The sequence below is a fragment of the Daldinia loculata genome (assembly GCF_022478755.1).
Source record: "Daldinia loculata strain CBS 113971 unplaced genomic scaffold F4817scaffold_34, whole genome shotgun sequence".
NCBI lineage: Eukaryota > Fungi > Ascomycota > Sordariomycetes > Xylariales > Hypoxylaceae > Daldinia > Daldinia loculata.
The window spans coordinates 77,248-97,375 of NW_026054888.1; the positions used below are offsets into that span (position 1 = coordinate 77,248).

Here is a 20,128-nt window from a genome sequence, read left to right on the forward strand (position 1 = left end):
GATATTAGGTGGTACTTAACCTATTCTTCCTTCTACCTCATATCCTTTTGCAAGGAGCTGGTCGTCATATTCCCCCACTATGGCTTCCAAGCTTACCCGGTACGTAACCATGCGACTTGATGGAAATTCGTCCCCTGCTTTGTACCACCATATATATATGCTAACCATTTGGTCTTAGTATCGCCATCGTGAACGATGACAAGGTGCGTTTGATAATACTTACCCTTTCGCTTTATAGTGTTGGAATCAAGCTAATATATAATATCTCGCAGTGTAAGCCCAAGGTAAATCGACTTGAGACCCGAGCATTAAGATCTTATGATGATGCTTACATTCTATAGAAATGTCGACAGGAATGCAAGAGGTCCTGCCCGGTATATATTCCCTTTTCTTTTTTTACTCCTCATTGAGTCGATAACTTATTGTATACTTGGCAGGTCGTTCGTAGTGGAAAGCTTTGCATCGAAGTTAGCCCGGACTCGAAGATAGCCTTCATCTCCGAAAGTCTTTGCATTGGATGTGGTATCTGCCCCAAGAAATGCCCCTTCGATGCCATCACCATCATCAACCTACCCACCAACCTCGAAACCCAAGTTACCCATCGATACTCCGCGAACAGCTTCAAGCTCCATCGACTGCCAACGCCGCGACCTGGTCAGGTTCTAGGTCTCGTCGGAACCAACGGTATCGGAAAGAGCACAGCGTTGAAAATTCTCAGTGGCAAGCTTAAGCCTAACCTAGGGAGATACGAGAACCCGCCGGACTGGGAAGATGTCATCAAGTACTTCAGAGGATCCGAGTTACAAAGTTAGTCGGCATTTGCCATTTCACTAGTAAACATGTTAATCTTTGAATTTTAACTAACACGTAATCCAGACTATTTCACCAAGGTCCTTGAAGATGACCTAAAGGCCGTTGTCAAACCCCAGTACGTTGACCAGCTCCCGAGAGCTGTCAAGACACCCGACAAGAGTGTCAAGTTCCTCCTCGAGCACAGATCCGCAATGGGCAATATGGACCAGGTTCTTGACACCTTAGAACTTCGTCACATCCTGGACCGCGATGTTAACCACCTTTCTGGTGGAGAATTGCAACGATTCGCCATTGGGACAGTCTGTGTCCAGAAGGCTGATGTATACATGTTTGACGAGCCATCTTCTTACCTCGATGTCAAGCAGCGTCTTTCTGCAGCGCGAATGATCCGTTCTTTGCTCGGCCCGGATAACTATGTTATTGTTGTCGAACACGATCTGTCAGTCCTTGACTACCTTTCCGACTATATTTGTGTTCTCTATGGTAAACCCGCTGTATATGGTGTGGTTACTCTACCTCACTCGGTCCGTGAAGGCATCAACATTTTCCTTGACGGTCATATTCCTACCGAGAACTTGCGGTTCCGAGAAGAATCTTTGACGTTCCGTATCTCAGAGGGTACTGATGACTTTCAAGCCGATAAGGCTCGCGCCTTCAGCTACCCCAAAATGGAGAAGGCTCTCGGAAACTTCAAGCTCAACATTGACGGCGGTGACTTTACTGATTCGGAGATTATCGTCATGATGGGTGAAAACGGTACAGGGAAAACGACCTTCTGTAGGCTTCTGGCTGGTGCTCTTAAGCCCGACAATGCCGAGAAGGTTCCCGAGATGAGAATCAGCATGAAGCCCCAAACTATTACTCCTAAATTCGAGGGTACCGTCCGACAGCTATTTTTCAAGCGAATCAAGCAGGCGTTTCTCTCCCCGCAGTTCCAGACTGATGTTGTCAAGCCTCTCAAATTGGATGATTTCATCGATCAAGAAGTCAAGAACCTATCCGGTGGTGAACTGCAGCGTGTAGCCATCGTCATGGCACTCGGATTGCCAGCCGACATCTACTTGATTGACGAGCCGTCGGCCTACTTGGACTCCGAGCAGCGTATCATTGCAGCACGCGTGATCAAGCGTTTTATTATGCACGCTAAGAAGACGGCTTTCATCGTAGAGCACGATTTCATCATGGCTACATACTTGGCGGATCGTGTTATTGTGTTTGACGGAAAGCCGGGTCTCGATGCCCATGCTAACGCGCCCGAGTCGCTGCTCACTGGATGCAACGCTTTCTTGAAGAACCTAGATGTCACCTTCCGTCGTGATCCGACAAACTACAGGCCTCGTATCAACAAGCTGAACAGTCAGCTGGACCAGGAACAGAAACTGGCTGGAAACTACGTAAGTTAAATTTACCCCTAATGTTTCATCGAGGCTCATCACTAACGTGATCCACAGTTCTTCTTGGAAGAAGACAGCTCTTGAAACGGGCGTCCCACGTGATAATGGCTACCATCAAGGCCGCAAGCATCATCAAAATACCCCATCAGCATCGGATACCGGCGTTCTAGGCGTACAAAAAGGGGGGTCAACGCGCCGAGAGAGCGGGAGCGCGCATGAGTTATCCGACATGGATGCGGATGGTGGGGAGGAATGCGATGATCCGGACGAACATCGAGTGCGGCGACAGTCTACCCTCGTTCGTCTGGTCCTGAAAATATTGGGTTCTAGAGGCGCCTCTTGTTGCTTGATAAGGCGAGACTGCGTTCTAACCACGACTTATCATGCTGCATAGGTTTATTAGGGCGTTACTAGATCCGTTAGTTGCAGAGTGAGGGACGAATAGGTTAAATGGATGACTGTCGTCACATCTACCAATGGCATATATATATAATAACATGTGTCGTTGGGGCTTTGAGATCATCGTTGTTATTAAGGATAGAGATAGGAGACTCAGCCCGCAGGGAAGAGGCGAGGAAAGAAATACACGGCTTGCTCATCAGAATGTACCTCCGTGTATTTTAGTGAACCAGACTTTTTTATTTATGCCGTGATAAACTCTCTAGGTTAGAGTGATTAATGCTTCAATTACCTCATAGGCACTCCCTCCAAGATATTACAAACGTGTAGGTTGTATGTAGTAAGTAGTCCTTGCATGTAGAACACCCGACTGGTTCGTATTATAACGGATAATAATTATTTTCCAGTTGTTTAAACCGTCGAGAAAGTTTCATTTCACACACCAAAAGGAAAGGAAAAACATGCGAATAAGCAATGTAGATAAAATCAGGGTTATTACACTATCTACTAAAGTCCGATTTTCTCTATTAGGGCAAAGGAGGGAAAGGATACACACCGAGATCATATTCCAAAGAGCTTTTTTTTTAAATCCAGCCTCGGGCCGGGCCGGGCCGGGCCAGACCTATTACCACCGTGTTCTCCCCCGTATTAAGTCCTGCAGAAGCGTGAGAAACCTCTGGATGCGTAAAAACGAAACGACCAAGTCGGCGTTATAAATGAACGTACAGGGAAAATGTGCGAGTTTTCTTGTAGCCTTATTCAACGGCGGGATACTGTGGGAGGGCGAGTATACGATGGCGAGTTTCCGAGCTGCATCCGGGTGTCCCAAATCATCTAAGCTCCACAAAGAACGTAGTCGGAAATTGACACGTACTTTTCAGTTTATTGGTGAGCCTTGATGGCCAAGACTAGGGCTGAGCAGCCCATGTCTTGCTTGGAGACGCCTAAGTATGGCAAATGCTGCGGTTATGTAGTGGACTTTGGCCGTCTAATCTCGGCCTAAGGCTATCGTTGGAGCTTGGAGGGCATGGATCAATTAGGGGGTAAGGGGTAATATCAAAGATATATTGTATAGATCAATCAAAAGGCTAGTCTTCTTCGATTTCACCCTCTTCGCTACCGGAGTGCACGCCAGTGTCGTCTTTGGTAGGCGGCTGAACTGCTGGCGGTGTCCTAGTTTTAGGACGAGCTTCACGATGGGGGGAACGCTCACGGGGTGTTCTCTCTCTTCTCAGTCTCTGTATTTGCGTTAGTGGCCCGTGATTAGTGATAGGGGTAGTTGAATCATACCTTGGAGTCTCTAGAGTCGTGACGATCGAGGTCATCATCCTCCGCTCGGCGGCGTCGAGATGAGGTTGGACGTTCATCTCCATAAGGCAGTTCTTCGACGGGGCCTCTCTCAACGCGACGCCGATACTGCCGCTCTCGTTCTTCCTCCCTGTCTCGTCTTTCCCTGTCATAATGGCTCGGCGGATCATCACGTCGAGACCGAGGTGGGTAGTCCCTCTCCCGGTCTCGGTCCCTATCTCGATCCCGTTCACGTTCACGTTCACGTTCACGCTCGCGGTCGCGGTCACGGTCGCGTTCACGATCTCGATCACGGTCCCGGACATCGCGGTCTCGATAAGAATCCGACGGCCGACGGTCAGATAACAAACTCTCAGCCATGCTGGACTTACGATAATTCTTCTCGCGCTCAGCAATAGCTTTGCGGCGGTCTGCTTCATATGCATCTGGCTCCGGGCTGCGGCTATGGCGTGGCGGTCGTGCGCGGTCACTACGGTGAGAACGATCTCCCCTATCTCTATCTCGGTACGTACCACGATCAATAGAGCGTTCACGGCGTTTATGACGATCCCTGTCTTCATCTTCCCGATCACGGACTCGGCGAAGGACCTTCTCAAATGCGCCACGGCGGGCATCTTCGGATTTGACTGCTTGGAATTCGGCTGCACGGGCAAGACGTGGTCGAACCTTTTCCCAAGTATCGTCTGCAGTAATTGGTGGGTCTACATGCTTAATATAAGACCGGAGGTCATCGATAGCCCTCCTCTGCTGCCTTTCAGAGTGTTTATCCTCATCAGACCGTTTAGACTTCTTTTCCTGAAGCTATTAAATAGGTCAATAATAAAGCTTCTAACAAGTTATGACGTCTTGAACATACCCGTTCGAATATCAGCATTATTATATCGCCATCAATGTTAGCAGTACGTCGATCATTTTTCAATACAGATGAAAACTCTTCGAAAGTAGTCTTGGGGGTGAACTCAAAACGGTTGTCCTGGGTTCAACGTCAGCTAACTAATACCGTCTAAGTAGGGTAACGAAATACAACTTACGTCCATAACATCGAGCACGTCGTTCCGTGTTGTGCGGAGGGCTCGTTCCTCTTCCTCGACGATATCCCAGAACAGGTCAAGAGGGCTTGATCCAGCCTGGCCGCAAATCGACTTGAATCGTTCATCATTCTCGATCAGAGGATATATTTGACTCCATTTAGTTCCAGCCTTAATCTTACCAGCTCTACGGAGTTCCTGAAGTAAGTCTGTGAACGCGTCTCGTCGCTTCCGCTCGACACGGAGCTTTTTGTTCCTCTGGTTCTGTCGAGTCTCATTAAAGCTCCGTTCCAAGGACTTGATATGATTTTGAAAGGCAGTCAGGATATCAAAGTTGGTAAGAGTTTTATACTTCTCATCATTCTGGAAAGGAGCAGTTGCTTTGAGGATATTCTGGGCCTCGGACCAGCGCGTGTAGGGCTCCAGGTTGAGCTTGGGGAGAAGATCAATGAGACCATCCATTGCACTCTTCCTGATGCTGGCCTGGTTCTCCACGTAGGCCTTCTTCAGCTCTGCTATGTAATCCTCAAACAACTGACGTCGCTCGTCTTCATCATTAGTTGACCGGAAGATTGTTTCGCGCTCGATGATGGGACGGGCAGTTTTCCAACGTGTATAATGCTTAATCTCAGGGTGGCTCTTAAGCATAGTAGCAAAATCAGCACGAAGTTTTGTCAGCCTATCCTTTGCGCGTTCCTTGTCTTGAATAACCATATCTTGACAGTACTTCTCGAAGGCAGCTTTTCTATCCTTAGGATCCTTAATGGATCGGTACTGAGGATCCTTGATCGTGGCCCGCATAGTCTGTTCCCAGGTCCAATCGGGCTGCACACCACTCCGACGTAGCAATTTCATGAAAGCAGCCTCAGCTTCTTCAGGGGTCGCATATTCGGGTTCGTTGCTCGCGGGAACAAATGCCTGGACACGCAAGTCACTACCATGGGTCAACTGACGAGACTCGGGGAAACTCTCTCGGTGATCGCGATAGTGATCGTAGTTGGAGTTGGAAAATGAATTATTGGAAGCATGTGGTGTAGCCGGCCTGCCTAAGTTAGAACAAAGTATAGAGGGCATTCGATAAGATGCTTACGCGGGTGTCGAAGGTGTAGCGTCATGGCCTAATGCTTTTCTGTAAACCTCGGGCATCTCCCAAGAACTTTGCTTCGTTTCGGTATTATACCAATACTTGCGCCCACCTTCGGCGGTGTATTCCTTCCATGGCTGGTTCGCCAAAGCGCGCTATGAACAGGGTCAGTATGCTGAAGCGACATAGACATATAGACGCGCAAAACAAACCTCGGCAGGTGACATCAATTCTTCTGGTTTTGTCCATTGTGTCGCTTTAGTGATTGAATTATAGTAATAAACGCGTCCATCAGGGCTTTTGTATTCTTGCCAAGGGTTTGGCTGGCCATAATGGCCGTTGGCTCCGTTCATCATGGCTAAACTTTGCGAGCGCTTTGTATTTCCCTATTATCAAGACGCCCAGTGAAATACTTTCTCCCTTTAAAGGGAAAATGCAATCGATGAAAACCAAGAAATTAGAAAATAGAAAACGCGGTCGGCGACGAATCTCGGTTGGTTGACAGAGACGAATATCTCTGAGCCAACGGAATGAGGGATGTGAAAGTTCAGAAAGCTGCGAATTTTCAGCACCAGAGGTCGGAGTTTGGAAGGTACGTACCTTAGATTACCGACATGTACGTACCTAATGTACCTGTTACCTCTAAAAGCTTAAGACGGAAAGGCGCATACCCGAAAGTGCCCCGTACAAGCACATGGGCCAATTAAACATGTTGCATTCGTTGTGAAGCTTCAATAACTAACACAAATTATTTTAGGTACGTATTCACATCTCCCAACTCCATCCTACACGATAGACATATCTGATTTCGAAATGCGTCAACTTCCTGCCAACAGCCCTGAGCGTATTTAACAATGATTAGAGACCCTAGCAACATAATCCTTTAATTAATATAACATCACTTAGAAAATGTCCACCCCTTCGGTTAACATAACTCCCGCCTCGACTTTCGACCTTGTTGACGATTCAACCCTCACGTACTTCATACCCCTTGCAACGAAATTCAATGTTGAGGAAGCTTTTAAAAACGATGTGGATAAATCCGAAGAACCGTTTAGCTCGGTAGAACGGCGAGAGTCTCTTTTCTTCGGTATGTCGTTCTATATCTCTTCCAAGAGGTCCATTTTCTCACCATGCTCATTGTTAGACCCCAGATGAATCCGTCGACATTTACTTCGTCCTTACAAACCCCCATGTCGAAGAAGATGTCTTACGATCCTCCCTTCGAAATGTAATTCTCTCTCTCGAGGCGCAAATCGTCAATGGGACCGCACTAGACCGCGACGGCCATCCAGCCTCCGAAGTCATTTTCACAGGGCCAGTAGAGAAGCAAAAGGATCCAACTGTATTGTTCAGGCTCTCGGAAGAACATGACACCCATTCCGAAGATGGTCTTCAGCAGTATTCCGTGGCCGTATGGAAGCAATCGGTATTTCTCAGTCGGCCTAGGATGCGACTTCAAAGCCCTTCTGTTATTTTCAATGCGACAGCGAACTTCCACATCGGAAACCAATCCTTGGCCGATGAGCCTCGCGATGGATATCTACCAAGTGGCATGGCATGGGGTCTCAATCTGCTCGAAGCTTTCGGAAACGATCCTGCTATGAACGGGATCAAGCCCCATCTATCAGCACTCCGAGTATCTCGTGTTGCGCCAGTCACACAGCAAGCCAAGGGCCAGCTACGGCCTATCAAGTCTTCGTCTAAGCTTTCCATGCGCATCTACCCAGCGGCGCATTCGCGCATGCGTTTTACCCATCTTAATACCACCCCTTCTACAGCAACTGTCCTCGCGATGCTAGAGCTTGACTTTACACCCTTCTTTGAGTGCGAGATAATGCTTGACAGCATATCAATTACAGTCGCAGAGGGTATAGTTGAAGATCTCGCAAGCCAGTCTGGAATGCCGCTCCCTATATCTTGCGTAGCTCACGACCATGTCACGTTTCTATATCGTATTTCACCGGCTGAAGCTAATCTAGTATCAAAAAATCCGATACGGGATCTTAGCATTGCTATCTCTGCGAAGGCTCTAGTTCGTCCAGATGTATCTGAACCACGATTAAGCATGGCGTGGACTACTACGGTTGATTTCACAGTCCCCGTAAATCCAGGATACGGTTCTACCATGCAACCGATCCAACGCATGCATCGGCCAAGTCAACTCTCGATCGGGGGTGAGAGTACCATGTCTTTAACAGCACCGTCCGTTGCCCGACCAGACGCACTACCTTTCCTTGAAGCCGCGACGACACGAGAGACCACTGTGCCTGATATAGGCATTGCTATGACTTTCACTGGCCCGCCCCCAAGTCATCAGATCTTCCCCGGCGATGAATTTGTCTGGAATGTATTCGTCGTTAACCGATCGCCCGCGCCGTCGGCAGCACCAAGAAAGCTAGCAATAGTGGTGATTCCAAAACGAAGGCGTAACGAATCTCGAGTTAATCGACCGCCCTCGATTTCTCGGCTGCCTGAAGTCTCGTATAGCCTATCTCAACAGCTAAAGACACCAAGGGATCGAAGCGTGGCAGATGCTGTTCTTGACGAGAACGTAGTCCATGCCATGCAACATAGTAGTATTATTGAAGGCACGGAGGTAGTTTGCTTGAGCGCAGATGTGAGGGTTGGACCGCTCGCACCCGGAGCATGTCACATTGCTGAGCTTAGGTTTTTGGCCTTGAAAGAAGGCATCGTAAGTGTTGAAGCTGTGAGAGTTATTGACCTCACGAATAATGAGCATGTAGATATCAGGGATTTACCCACCGTTATTGTTCAAAGTAGATAGACGCGAGCCGATATCCATAATTAACCTACCATACTAGCCTTCAATCCAAACTTCATAATAAGTGTCCCGAGATGCAGAACCCGTCCAAACAATCATATTAGCTCTGTTTCCGAAGGCGTTAACTGGCTTTACGTATACCACGCAAAATACACATCATCTTGTGTATACTAGCATACACGGGGGACACTAGGTAGCTAGGTACCTAGGTTTGATTGTTAAATTTGCTCGGTAATAATTAAGGCTTCTTCAACATAGGCAATCTCGTATGTCTACGACCAAGAAGCTTTTCTCTCTCTCTCTCGAAACTCGACGGGAACTATCTTTAGCTAAGCGAAGTCAATAAGTCTTATACCGACCTATGTCCCCCACGGACGAAGCGTACGTAAAGCGCGGAAGACTTCAATTCCTTGGCATGGAGTAGGTAATGTACCCTAGGCGCCTGCGGCGCTTGCTGTTTTGAATCAACTCACCTTGAGGGTGACGAAGGGAAATATATCTGGTTCTTAGGTTTTAGAATGTATTGCCGAAGCTAGTACTGCTGGATCTGTGCTTGACGACGTATATTGACCCGAGTTTATCTATCACACGGCGGAAAAACATACACGTCATGGGTGTCAGTGGAAATACGCCTTATTGATGTCTCAATTTTACCGTGAAAGGAAGTTATGTTAAGCTACATTTAGTAGGTGACAAATACGTGGAGTACTAATATCGGGACTAGGAGCACCGGGGAGGGGAGAGGGGAGATGGGATCTCGATTCTTTGCCCCCGGAAAGAAACCCGGTGGCCGGGGGGTAAAGAGAAATACGCCGCGCCGAATGGCAGCCCATTGGGGCCCTGTCCTGGACACAACTAGGTAGGCAGGTCGCGGTTGGTTGTGCAGGCATAACGTCTTGGGAGCGTCCAAGCGTTCCTAGGCATGTAACATCGCCTCGTGACAATGCCGGCCACAGGCTTCGGGGGCCCTGATCCGCATATTAAGGTGGAAGGATGCCGTCTCCTAGCGTCGGCCGTATCTAAGCAATTTTTCTTCTTCCTCTTCTGTTGTTTTCGCTCGAACGGTCTCGAACACGTCCGTGGGACAATATAGTCAGGGGATATGTTCCCCTCGGTCATTCTAGCTGTCAGGTACCTGACATAGTAGGCATATCATCGGCTTTGGTACGCTTAATATCGGTTGATTGGTATGTAATCACATGGAAGATGCTGTGGCTAACAAGGTCCATGATACTCAAGAGTATAGCTAGCATGATTTCTATTTAACTCGGTTGAACGAATTGGCTACCCAAATCAACTGCACCGGCAAGTGAAGTCATTCATAGGTACCGAGCCAATTAGCTAATTCTTCAGTGACGTCGGGACCGAGCATCAGAGCGCATTGGCCGGCGAGGTATAACTCCTACAGTCCAATCCCAGGGTAATCACGTTCAATATGAAAAGCGAATGCTGTTAAGAATTAGACATGAAAGTAGTATTTTTACACTCTCACATTTCAAACAGAGCCCATTGATACATCTATATAACACCCAACCTCAACCGTGAAGGGGGCAGTTTTTAAAGACAGATGTTGTAATCTTCAGAATGAAGCTCAAGAGTCTTCGCGATAGTAATATTCGACACCAAAGTGCAAAACTCGCTCGCGCATTCGGCAGTTGGCAAGCCGCCATAGTTATAATCTGGGGATGGCGAACTAGATGGTTTTTAAAAATCTGAAACTAAACAGCATATTCGGAGATTTACCGTCGCTAAAGCATGCAGACCACTCGCTACCCATTTAGACAGTAGCCATCTCCTTTTTCGTTGTATTTCTCATTCCACGATGTCACCATCGACTTCTCTTGTGGTATACGATCTAATTTCCAAGAGTAGACTTAGAAAACACCTAAGTATCCTAGCTAACCCCGGCGGACCGGATCGTCTTCCGAATTCGTTTGAGACTGGGGGTTAAGAGTGTAAATACCTAGTATGTGACGGATGGCTAAAGGGTCCTTGGATGATGTATTTGCGTTCCCAGCAAGAGATTTCACTGGCAGAGTTAAGCATACACGTTCGATCGAATGTCGACGCCTTTACAGGGTCTCCATGGGGTGGGGTCGTTCCCCGAAGTGTAAGAATACGGCGCAGATTCAAATCGGGCTGCTATGATCCGAGCAGGCATTGTGAGACACATGTTAGCGATGTCGTCAGGAACAGGTAAAGCCTAGTAGATGAGACACTTGACAGCTCGAATTCCGGAGTCCAGCAGGACGGATACGTAGGTGACATGTAAATGAACTCAACATATCGACTGCTACGATCCGTACAGACACGCGTAGATAATGAGAAATAAAGATATTTCTGCATGCCATAACGCCCCACGCGTCCTATTGCTGTTAGTCGGTGACTTCGCGTAGTTTCGAGCAATTCAGGCTGTCGATCACCACGCCAAGGGGATTGGAACTCGGTAGAGAATAATAAGCGTAAATTGTGGACAAACTCTTCAACCGATATGGACATCATCACCGTGCCTTGCATTCGCAGCAACACTCGCTATTGTCATTGTTGCAAGTGTCAACGGAAGCGGAGAGGTAAAAAGAAAAAGAAAGGGAAAAGACGATACTGTCTATATAGGCGATGTCGATTACTACATATATTAGATACGATGGTGTTCATCGGTTAACCCCAAACCCCCTAACCCGTGTTATCAATACGGGCATATCAGTTACTTACCAATTGTTTAAATAGAGTTGCCAAATTCGAATTCTGAACGTAGGGGCGTGGCACAGCGGTTTGTGTCTTTGCGCGAGTCCGTTCCACGTCTCACACATAAGGCTACCAAAGGTAAACATATTTACAACAGCGTCTCACGACACTTCAAATGAGTGTTGGTATGCATTAGGTAACTTTGCGGCTTGTTAAATGCCAAGTTGGCAGGTGTAGCAGGTAGAGAAAGTTGGCATATGTATGGAAGCTCGTGGCGCATATGCATACTACATAAGAGTTCGCATGTAGTACGTTACATTTAACTCATTCCCTATACATAGTAGTCGAATTGTTTCTGTTGTTTCATTGGCCACAAAGAACCAGCTAGTCAATGGTCCCTCCAAGGGACTATTGTACAAGGGACCCCAGCTCACAACATGAACCAGGGCTACTAAGTCTACATAGAATCCTCAAGTGCGCACAAGCCGGGGAAGAAGATGGTGTTATGCCCCGGATTCGAGGTGTTACGCCAAGTAGTATATAATAACACCCGGTTTCATTAATCTAATGCCCTATAGCTATCAACGAGAAAGAGTCAAGTTGGCTACTACTGGTATGTATATAGGAAATATCCTCGCTCAAGAGGGTATAAGAAGACTCGGATAGGAAACCATAAATGGTATGTATTTGAGATGTAGCGCCACTTATATCGCTGTACGTCGTAAATAATATTTAATCGATATACGTTTGTAGAAAAGAGCGACTCGGCCAAGATACTAGGGGCCTCATCCAAGCGAACGCAAAATTATAAACCCATGGCTCGCCATCGCCTAGATCATCCTAGGGTACTAAGTTTCCCTTCGTAGTCTAGCGTACGGTCCTACTCGGAGCGTCCCAGGTAGGCTGTAGCTGATATACCGCGTTACAGCCATGCATTTCTATTCTTTTGCTTGTACGGGCCGGCGATCTTTTCGCAATTTGTCTAGGAGTTGCGGCACGCCAGACGAGTATCCGCATTGAACTCCCCTGCCATAGATCCAAGCATCTGCAAACTGGGCTTGCGATGGGGGTCGTGCTCTGATGATATACATATTCCCCGGCGCCACTCAGCTGATCGGAATCCGTCCCTTCGGGATCTTGCTACCACTCTACTTCCCCAAACTTTATGTTCAACATCGCCTCGGTCCCTGAGGCAAACAGGTCAAAATGGCGGCGGCACAGGATACATTAGGGCCCATGATGAATGCTGTCAATTGGACATTGACAGCATTGGCGGGGACGTTTCTTGGTCTACGAATGTATTGCAAGTTCAGTCGTCACAGGGGGTTGTGGTGGGACGATCACATCTTAATATTCGCTTGGGTAAGTGATGAGATCTCGACTTCAGTTGTAATAAGATGTTTTCTAACCTACTATGGCGACGTTTTAGGCATGTCTCATCGTCGCTGTCGGGTTCATCACCAGCTCGATTTCATTAGGATTTACCAGCCCGGCAGGGCCTCAATCCCCTGAGGCTGCCCTTCGACTTCAAATCCACGGAGGTGTACAGAATGTGTTTTTCGGATTGGCCACGGTTATGAGCAAGACCTCATTCGGATTTACGCTAATGAGAGTCACTGAGGGCCGCATGAGAATGTTTGTCCTGTTTCTCACCGTCACCATGAACATAGCCGTGTTTCTATACATTATATTCACCTTCTTCAAATGCAAGCCGGAAGTATACTCTTGGATAAAAGGGCCTGGTTGCTGGAGCACCGAGAAATATATTCACTATGCTATATTCGCTGGCGGTAGGTGAATTCTATGTTATCATTTATTCAGTTTATGAGGTGAATGGGTTCGCTGACTCGCGGTGTAGGCTACTCCGCCTTCGTGGATTTTTCCTTTGCGATTATCCCTTGGTTTTTAATCATGAATCTTCAAATGAGAACAAGAGAGCGTTTCGGCGTTGCAATTGCTATGAGCTGCGGTGTAATGTATGAGTCGCTGTAATTAAGAATTCAACGGCTTGCTAATTACTGTCTAGTGCTGGAATAACCGCCGTTGTGCGATGTATCTATCTACCGCTCCTCACTCTAGGGACATTCTCGAGTAAGTTTATAGCGCTATAATAAGTGCGCTTATAAACTTGATGACTGACTCATTATTAGCTCAAGGAACAACACTGGTTATATGGTACGTGGCTGAATCATCGGCCACCATCGTCGCAGCATCGATCCCCGTTTTACGAGCCTTGATCAAAGAAATGTCCTCGTCCATGGAACGTTACAACCACAGCACTGGCAATAAATCGGGCCTAAAGAGTCATACGAAAGGCACCCCGAGGGGTCTACATGCTAGCAATGTCGTAACGACAGTTATCAGTTCCCGGAGGGACCCGCATGATCCCCACGGCGACGCGAGTAGCGATAAAAGTATTCTCGATGGAGCACACGCACCAGGAAAATCCTCTGAGGCGAGGGGAGGGATTGTACAAACTCAAGAAGTCAGGTTGAGTTATCACGACCGCAGCGACAACGACAGCGAACAAGGATACGAGATGGAATCTATGGGAAGGAAATCGCCTTAATTTATGATACCCGCAATAGCCATGTCTGGCAGGACTTGACAGCTCTGCTGAGTTTATGTATAAGATATAGGTAGTACGATTTACATGCGATATGTAATAAACTTCAACGGCCTATTTTCAAACGTTCTCACAGAAGCGCCCCTGGGGTTGAGCCTATCATCGAGGTATAAATAGGGGCTATAAATGTGTCCCATTTTGATCGAAATAGAATAAGTGTACGCAATTGCGACTATGTTCTTGCTTACGTCGGTCCGCACATCCTTTATGAGTATCACATGATAGATACTACGAAACATAGAAGAAGAAGCCTTTTTAAGGTGCTAAGTTTGGTGATAGCTTGTTGAGTATATGCTCTCAAGCAATATAATAGAGCAACAGCTACTACTCTCTCACAAAGTGAGCCTTCTTATTATCTAGATAGATATACTGCTAATAATGAGCCCATTAGCACTTAGCTCTCTCATTTTAATCCATGATCTCTCTATCATGCGGACCAACCCCTATATAAAATACAGTCTACATAATTAACGCAAACAATATCTCTACTGCGATAATGTATAATATTTGCGCTATTTGTAGATTAGTTAGCTTGTGGGCTTCGATGACAATCGCGTGATTTGCTATATTGCAACTAGAACAACATTTCTGGCAAAGATCTACATCGTATCCTCCGTGTTCTGCGCAGCTAATGAATTATGTAACCTGGTTCGAGAATCCCTTGTAGTTTTTGAAATAGGCCGAGAAAAAATTCAATTGATAAACGGAAGTAACTTCTTTAGGGATGTTGCATTACACATAAATAAGCGGTGGCCAGCATGTGAATATTTACCTTGATCATCATTATGGCCTAGTTTTCTTGGCAGGGACAATTAATAAAGCTGTCCGAATTCGTACGCGGCTTTTACTACGATATAGCAAGAGTACTCTATCTAAATAAACATAAGTCTTGTTAAATATAAAATTCTATAACTTTAAAGCGTAAAGGGGAAATTTAAGGGGAAATAAAAGACGACTTGCTTTTCCATAACAGGTACTTTAGGTACTGAATGAATTCCTGAGAAACATGATAATTGTATTTTTATATATACGTGAAGGATGGAACGTTACCAGATGTGTTTTTCAGTTTCCCAAGCGCAACATAACTTACGGGCAATATTAATCCACATTGTCGCAAAGTTATATATAAATTTAAGGGGTGGAGTTGACTACGACATAGCGATTCCTTAAATAGAAACATTCAATAGTGTTACAATTCAGCTATTTATGCTATGAGAGGATTTATTGAATAAACCTAGATTAGTTACTGGTCTGCTATATGAGGTTATTAAGTAGGCTTTTTATATCGTTATAAGTCTTGCTTAACCACCTGGATTACCGTCCGTTGGTGATTTGTCACGTGATCACAATTGTGGCATGTAATGGACAATGGGGGATACTGATAGGTAACAGATAAAATGTTTTATATCCCGAGTATTGAAAGGAGTATTCATTTCAGTTTCCATACTTAAATGTGAGTAAAATGATGTGAGTAGTAAGTACATAAAGAGGAACATATTAGAAATACAACGATTAAAAAAACATAACTCGTAGAGATAAGATAAATCAGATATCAACTTCATAAACATGATCAAATCATGTGATCAATGATCCTCAGTCTAATAATACTTCAAACAAGATGCACGTGTGCCCGAGTGGCAAATAGTTTAAAAATCAACCATGTAACCATTCGATCACGACAAGCAAATGTCGATTTTCTGATATCACAATCAAGGGTCTTATGGTGGACCATTAGTGCAACTGTGCCAAAATCAAGAAAATTGGTGGCACTATGTCTAATAAGGTAATAGTAACGTTGGGGGTACAATATAAGCTTGATTATTTGCCTTATATACACAATTTACAAGGTAATACAGATTACATAACTACCCTTTTTAAAACTAATAATACAATAACTTTACGAATATTTATCCAAATTCTTTTTAAAAAACATTAATATTTTAATTGATAAATAACAAAAATTATGGTTTAAATTGCATGTGATTTAACTTAATATTGGTAAAAATATTAAAAAAGTTATAAACGTAATTATACGGGCCGTTTTTTTTTAAAAGTTTAAAAAATTAACCAATTAAATTAAAAGATTCCATTATTAATTTAATTTTTAATTACTTTATACACATAATATAACACATTTAAATAATTTTATAATAATAATAATTTAAACGTTATAAATAATATTATTTTATAACTTTAATTAATATAAAAACAATAATTTAAATTGCATTTAAATCGGCTTTTTAACTATTATATTATAATAAAATTAAATAACGTTTATTTAAAAAAACAAACACGTAATACTTTTTAAAAATACGTAATTAATACTTTTTAAAAACACGTAATACTTTTTAAAAACACCTCGATAAAGTTATTTTAAATAAACTCCAAATACTTTAATAATAATATAATACTTAATGATGGGATATCATTACGTAAGGATAGTCACGTGGTGACACGTGACTATTCCCCACACAAAAGGCAATTCTTTCTAGGTGGCACCCACACACATAATTCGTAACCAATACAACATCAATCAATCAGTACAACAACAGTCATCGTGATAGCCTCATTTTGTTTCCTCTCCTTCCCTTTCCTATTCGTCACGTCATTCCTTTCTATTACCTAATCCGTACGGATACCCAGTCTTACCTACATTGATCAATGGTTGGTTGAAAGACAAGACCATAGATCAACAAGGTTAAAAAGAATCATAAAAAGCGCTAGACGTTTTTTTTCATCTCTTTTTGACGAGAAGAGATAGTGGCACTAGCGGCCACTATGCTACCTTAAAGGTATTCGGGGTTTAACTTGTAAGCCCACAATACCTGCGTTCCATCACGCATTTTACAGCACCCTCGCTGTATTCACAACCACCCAACATGGCCTCTTTACAGCCCGATACAGCCTCAATATGGAACAGATATATCGACGATGATATCTCAGGCATCGACCTAACCATCGACCTTGACGACTCCGAATTAGACAAAGTAACGGCGGATGAAATCAATACGTATTGTGCGGAAAGCTTTGCGTACTATTTCGAGTACCACGACGATAAATGCGACGAGGATATATGGGATGATTTTAAGGACTTTTTTACGGGATGGCAAGCAAGACACTTTCAAAAGGCACACCCCTCGCTCCAGAGACTAATGACAGACTATCTCCTGTACCACGGAGTATACTCTGATAAAACGAAGACCACCTCTGAGAGACTAGAAACAATCGCCAACGCTGAAAAATTCACGAAATTCCCACCTGACAAAAGCGCATCTCTGTCAGAACGTTACCCCGATAGCTTCATCTCAATGACTAACCCATACTACGTCGACAACCTCAACAAGATCACCGCGGCAACGATACAGTTCGGGTGGCAGGCACCTACCTGTCCAGAAATAACATCTAGACCACCTTGGATGTTGACGGTACCGGAGACAATACAGTCAATTACGACATCACCGGAGCCGATCCTACAGTCGACGATACCGGAGCCGACCTCACGAGACGTACAACCGATCCCACAAGCAGTCCCGTCAAGGCCTGATAAGCCTGTTACGTATACCCGACCGATGAGACCACGAGGCATTACCGACCATGTTAAGGTGTATTATGACGACAACGAATACAAGCACGAGGATGATAAAAGGTATGACCTAAGGGATGGCATACCGGACAAGGAGATTAAGATCGTCAAGGATCTTCATTATAAGGCTGGAATCGGGTGATTGTATCGAATCCACCACAATACACGATTGTCTCTGATTAGCCCAAGTCGACAATCCTCACAATTCGACCGAAAATAACCTCGTCCCCAGCCAGACGATTCGACCGAAAATAGCCTCGTCCCCAGCCAGACGACCCTTACTTCGACCGCTTTAGCCAGCCAGCCCTAGCCAGCCCTAGCCAGCCCTAACCAACACGATAAGAGATCCGACCACATACCCAGCCTGCCCGAGCCTATTACTATTACGATAGATTGAGACCTGTTGACAATTACGTCATAGTATAAAAGAGACGGATTAAAGGCAAGAAAAGAGAAGAAATTGTCAGTGTTGCATTAGTTGAATTGTATGTAATTACGTCATACGAGAAAAGGAGGGAAAAGAGAAAAGTTGCCAGTGATGGGATATCATTACGTAAGGATAGTCACGTGGTGACACGTGACTATTCCCCACACAAAAGGCAATTCTTTCTAGGTGGCACCCACACACATAATTCGTAACCAATACAACATCAATCAATCAGTACAACAACAGTCATCGTGATAGCCTCATTTTGTTTCCTCTCCTTCCCTTTCCTATTCGTCACGTCATTCCTTTCTATTACCTAATCCGTACGGATACCCAGTCTTACCTACACTTAATACACATAACATAAACATGTAATTTAATCCATTATTTTTACATTAATTATAATTATAAAATAATACCAATTATAACGTTTAAATTGTTATTTTTATAAAGTTATTTAAATATATTATATGTTATATATAAAATAATTAAAGATTAAATTAATAATAATAAACCTTATTATTTTATATATAATATACTATACACTTAACGTTGCTTATTATATTACCTTATTAAACATAGTGCCACCAATTTTCTTGATTTTGGCACAGTTGCACTAATGGTCCACCATAAGTCTCTTAAATCATAGGCGTTGATAATAATGCGGGATGGTGCGCGATATGACAGCATCCCGCCGTACGCCAAACCGAGAAGGGTTAAGTTTTAAAGCCACACCTGCGATTTTATGTGATGATTCCAGGGTCCAGCTGACATCCTGTACATAGTGCGGCTGAACTATTGATCAAGGGAAGGGATGACGAAAGATGCGCGGATCTACACAAATAAATTTCATCAGTGCGGACCCTGTTCTGCGGCTCTTCTGGGACATTATTTTGGTTCCGGATAGCCCGCAAGGTCCGGCTCTTCCTAGCGCCAACTGGTCTTGGTACATAGGTTTACATACGTGTGCCAGTGTGAATGAATAAAATGGTTGTGTGCCCTGTGTGCCGTGTGCCGCATCGTCGGATACTCGGATGAGAGAAACCTGCTTACTCTTTTGTGGTTTTGCTCAAGGCCCGTGACGTACAGCAAAATCGCTCAATATAAGTGACGGTGAGGCATCTCGACTAAGGTAAAGTATCTATTTCCCTATTATATCGTTGCGCAACTCTCGTTTTCGTCGAGCAGCAGATGGGCTCCTGCTAGTACACCTATTGACAATAACTTACTTGCTCGTTCGTTCACTCGCTGCTCTAGTCGCAACACATAAAATATTTATACGTCCGTCTGAAAGAAACTTGGCATATCCGAACTTACCGAATCACCAAAAAAAACATGGACGACTTCCCCAAAAACTTGATCATCGGACTCGTCGTCTGCGCCGTAGTCGTCGTGGTATCCGTCTGCCTAATTTATTATCTCGCCCTCAACTGGTCCAAGGTGGTACGGCGAATTTCTCCCAACCGCTGGGCGGAACCACAGAGCGAAAAAGCAGAATGGCCGCAGCCAAGGAAATCCATCGAGACCGACTTTTCGCCTACGTCCTCACCCACATCTTCTCCCAGATCGTCGAAGATGAGCACCGATCCGGTGATCGGTCACTTCAAAACCCACGATGACGAACCAATAACACCCCCTAGCAACGTAAAGTTATAAAGAGGTGGCATCTCCGTTGTTTTTTGCTTCTACATCACGAATTACGAATTATGATCATTGGGCATTGCATTTACGGCGTTTTAAAATAGTTTCGGGGTATGGGTTATGATATATCTAGACGCATGATCGCTCAATATGCTGGCCAGGCGTTATGGAGTCATGAGACGATGGGGATATCGTCCATGACATATTTTTGAAAGGGTTGTGGGGACTGGAGATTGAGGGGTCACGCACTAGACCATTAGATCGGGTTGCTCTAGAGTAGATCACAGCCTAGAACATCTTAAAAAGTTCTATGAACAGTAACTTTCCGGAGGCGCACTAAAAGGACGGTTGCTTA

At 44.9% G+C, this 20,128-nt stretch overlaps 7 protein-coding genes across 7 annotated transcripts; 6 read left to right on the top strand and 1 right to left on the bottom strand.

Moving 5' to 3' along the window:
* Positions 1 to 418: 418 nt before the first annotated feature.
* F4817DRAFT_155067 (uncharacterized protein) lies at positions 419 to 902 on the top strand. The gene is made up of 2 exons (XM_049298026.1): positions 419 to 807; positions 877 to 902. The coding sequence occupies exon 1, from the start codon at positions 518 to 520 to the stop codon at positions 728 to 730; it is 213 nt and encodes a 70-aa protein (XP_049157748.1). The 5' UTR covers positions 419 to 517; the 3' UTR covers positions 731 to 807; positions 877 to 902.
* Positions 877 to 2,449, top strand: F4817DRAFT_155082 (P-loop containing nucleoside triphosphate hydrolase protein). Its single transcript, XM_049298027.1, has one exon. It carries the CDS (start codon positions 1,005 to 1,007, stop codon positions 2,214 to 2,216), a length of 1,212 nt encoding a protein of 403 aa, XP_049157749.1. The 5' UTR covers positions 877 to 1,004; the 3' UTR covers positions 2,217 to 2,449.
* A 1,059-nt stretch (positions 2,450 to 3,508) lies between these two features.
* F4817DRAFT_155092 (uncharacterized protein) lies at positions 3,509 to 6,604 on the bottom strand. Its single transcript, XM_049298028.1, has 6 exons — positions 6,239 to 6,604; positions 6,033 to 6,181; positions 4,946 to 5,984; positions 4,771 to 4,887; positions 3,897 to 4,715; positions 3,509 to 3,844 (listed from the first exon to the last, which is right to left on the bottom strand). The coding sequence occupies exons 1-6, from the start codon at positions 6,380 to 6,382 to the stop codon at positions 3,695 to 3,697; spliced, it is 2,418 nt and encodes an 805-aa protein (XP_049157750.1). The 5' UTR covers positions 6,383 to 6,604; the 3' UTR covers positions 3,509 to 3,694.
* A 179-nt stretch (positions 6,605 to 6,783) lies between these two features.
* F4817DRAFT_155167 (TRAPP trafficking subunit Trs65-domain-containing protein) lies at positions 6,784 to 9,101 on the top strand. Its single transcript, XM_049298029.1, has 2 exons — positions 6,784 to 7,116; positions 7,181 to 9,101. The coding sequence occupies exons 1-2, from the start codon at positions 6,936 to 6,938 to the stop codon at positions 8,812 to 8,814; spliced, it is 1,815 nt and encodes a 604-aa protein (XP_049157751.1). The 5' UTR covers positions 6,784 to 6,935; the 3' UTR covers positions 8,815 to 9,101.
* A 2,931-nt stretch (positions 9,102 to 12,032) lies between these two features.
* F4817DRAFT_341626 (uncharacterized protein) lies at positions 12,033 to 14,143 on the top strand. The gene is made up of 6 exons (XM_049303779.1): positions 12,033 to 12,175; positions 12,250 to 12,858; positions 12,926 to 13,286; positions 13,355 to 13,472; positions 13,523 to 13,587; positions 13,647 to 14,143. The coding sequence occupies exons 2-6, from the start codon at positions 12,703 to 12,705 to the stop codon at positions 14,063 to 14,065; spliced, it is 1,119 nt and encodes a 372-aa protein (XP_049157752.1). The 5' UTR covers positions 12,033 to 12,175; positions 12,250 to 12,702; the 3' UTR covers positions 14,066 to 14,143.
* Positions 14,144 to 16,835: 2,692 nt separating this feature from the next.
* F4817DRAFT_341627 (uncharacterized protein) lies at positions 16,836 to 17,958 on the top strand (the record flags this gene model as incomplete). Its single annotated transcript, XM_049303780.1, has 3 exons — positions 16,836 to 17,004; positions 17,026 to 17,471; positions 17,635 to 17,958. Coding segments are annotated over 2 exons (267 nt in total), but the record flags the coding sequence as incomplete, so codon positions are not given.
* A 1,335-nt stretch (positions 17,959 to 19,293) lies between these two features.
* F4817DRAFT_155286 (uncharacterized protein) lies at positions 19,294 to 19,987 on the top strand. Its single transcript, XM_049298030.1, has one exon. The coding sequence runs from the start codon at positions 19,468 to 19,470 to the stop codon at positions 19,786 to 19,788; it is 321 nt and encodes a 106-aa protein (XP_049157754.1). The 5' UTR covers positions 19,294 to 19,467; the 3' UTR covers positions 19,789 to 19,987.
* The last annotated feature ends 141 nt before the right edge of the window (positions 19,988 to 20,128 follow it).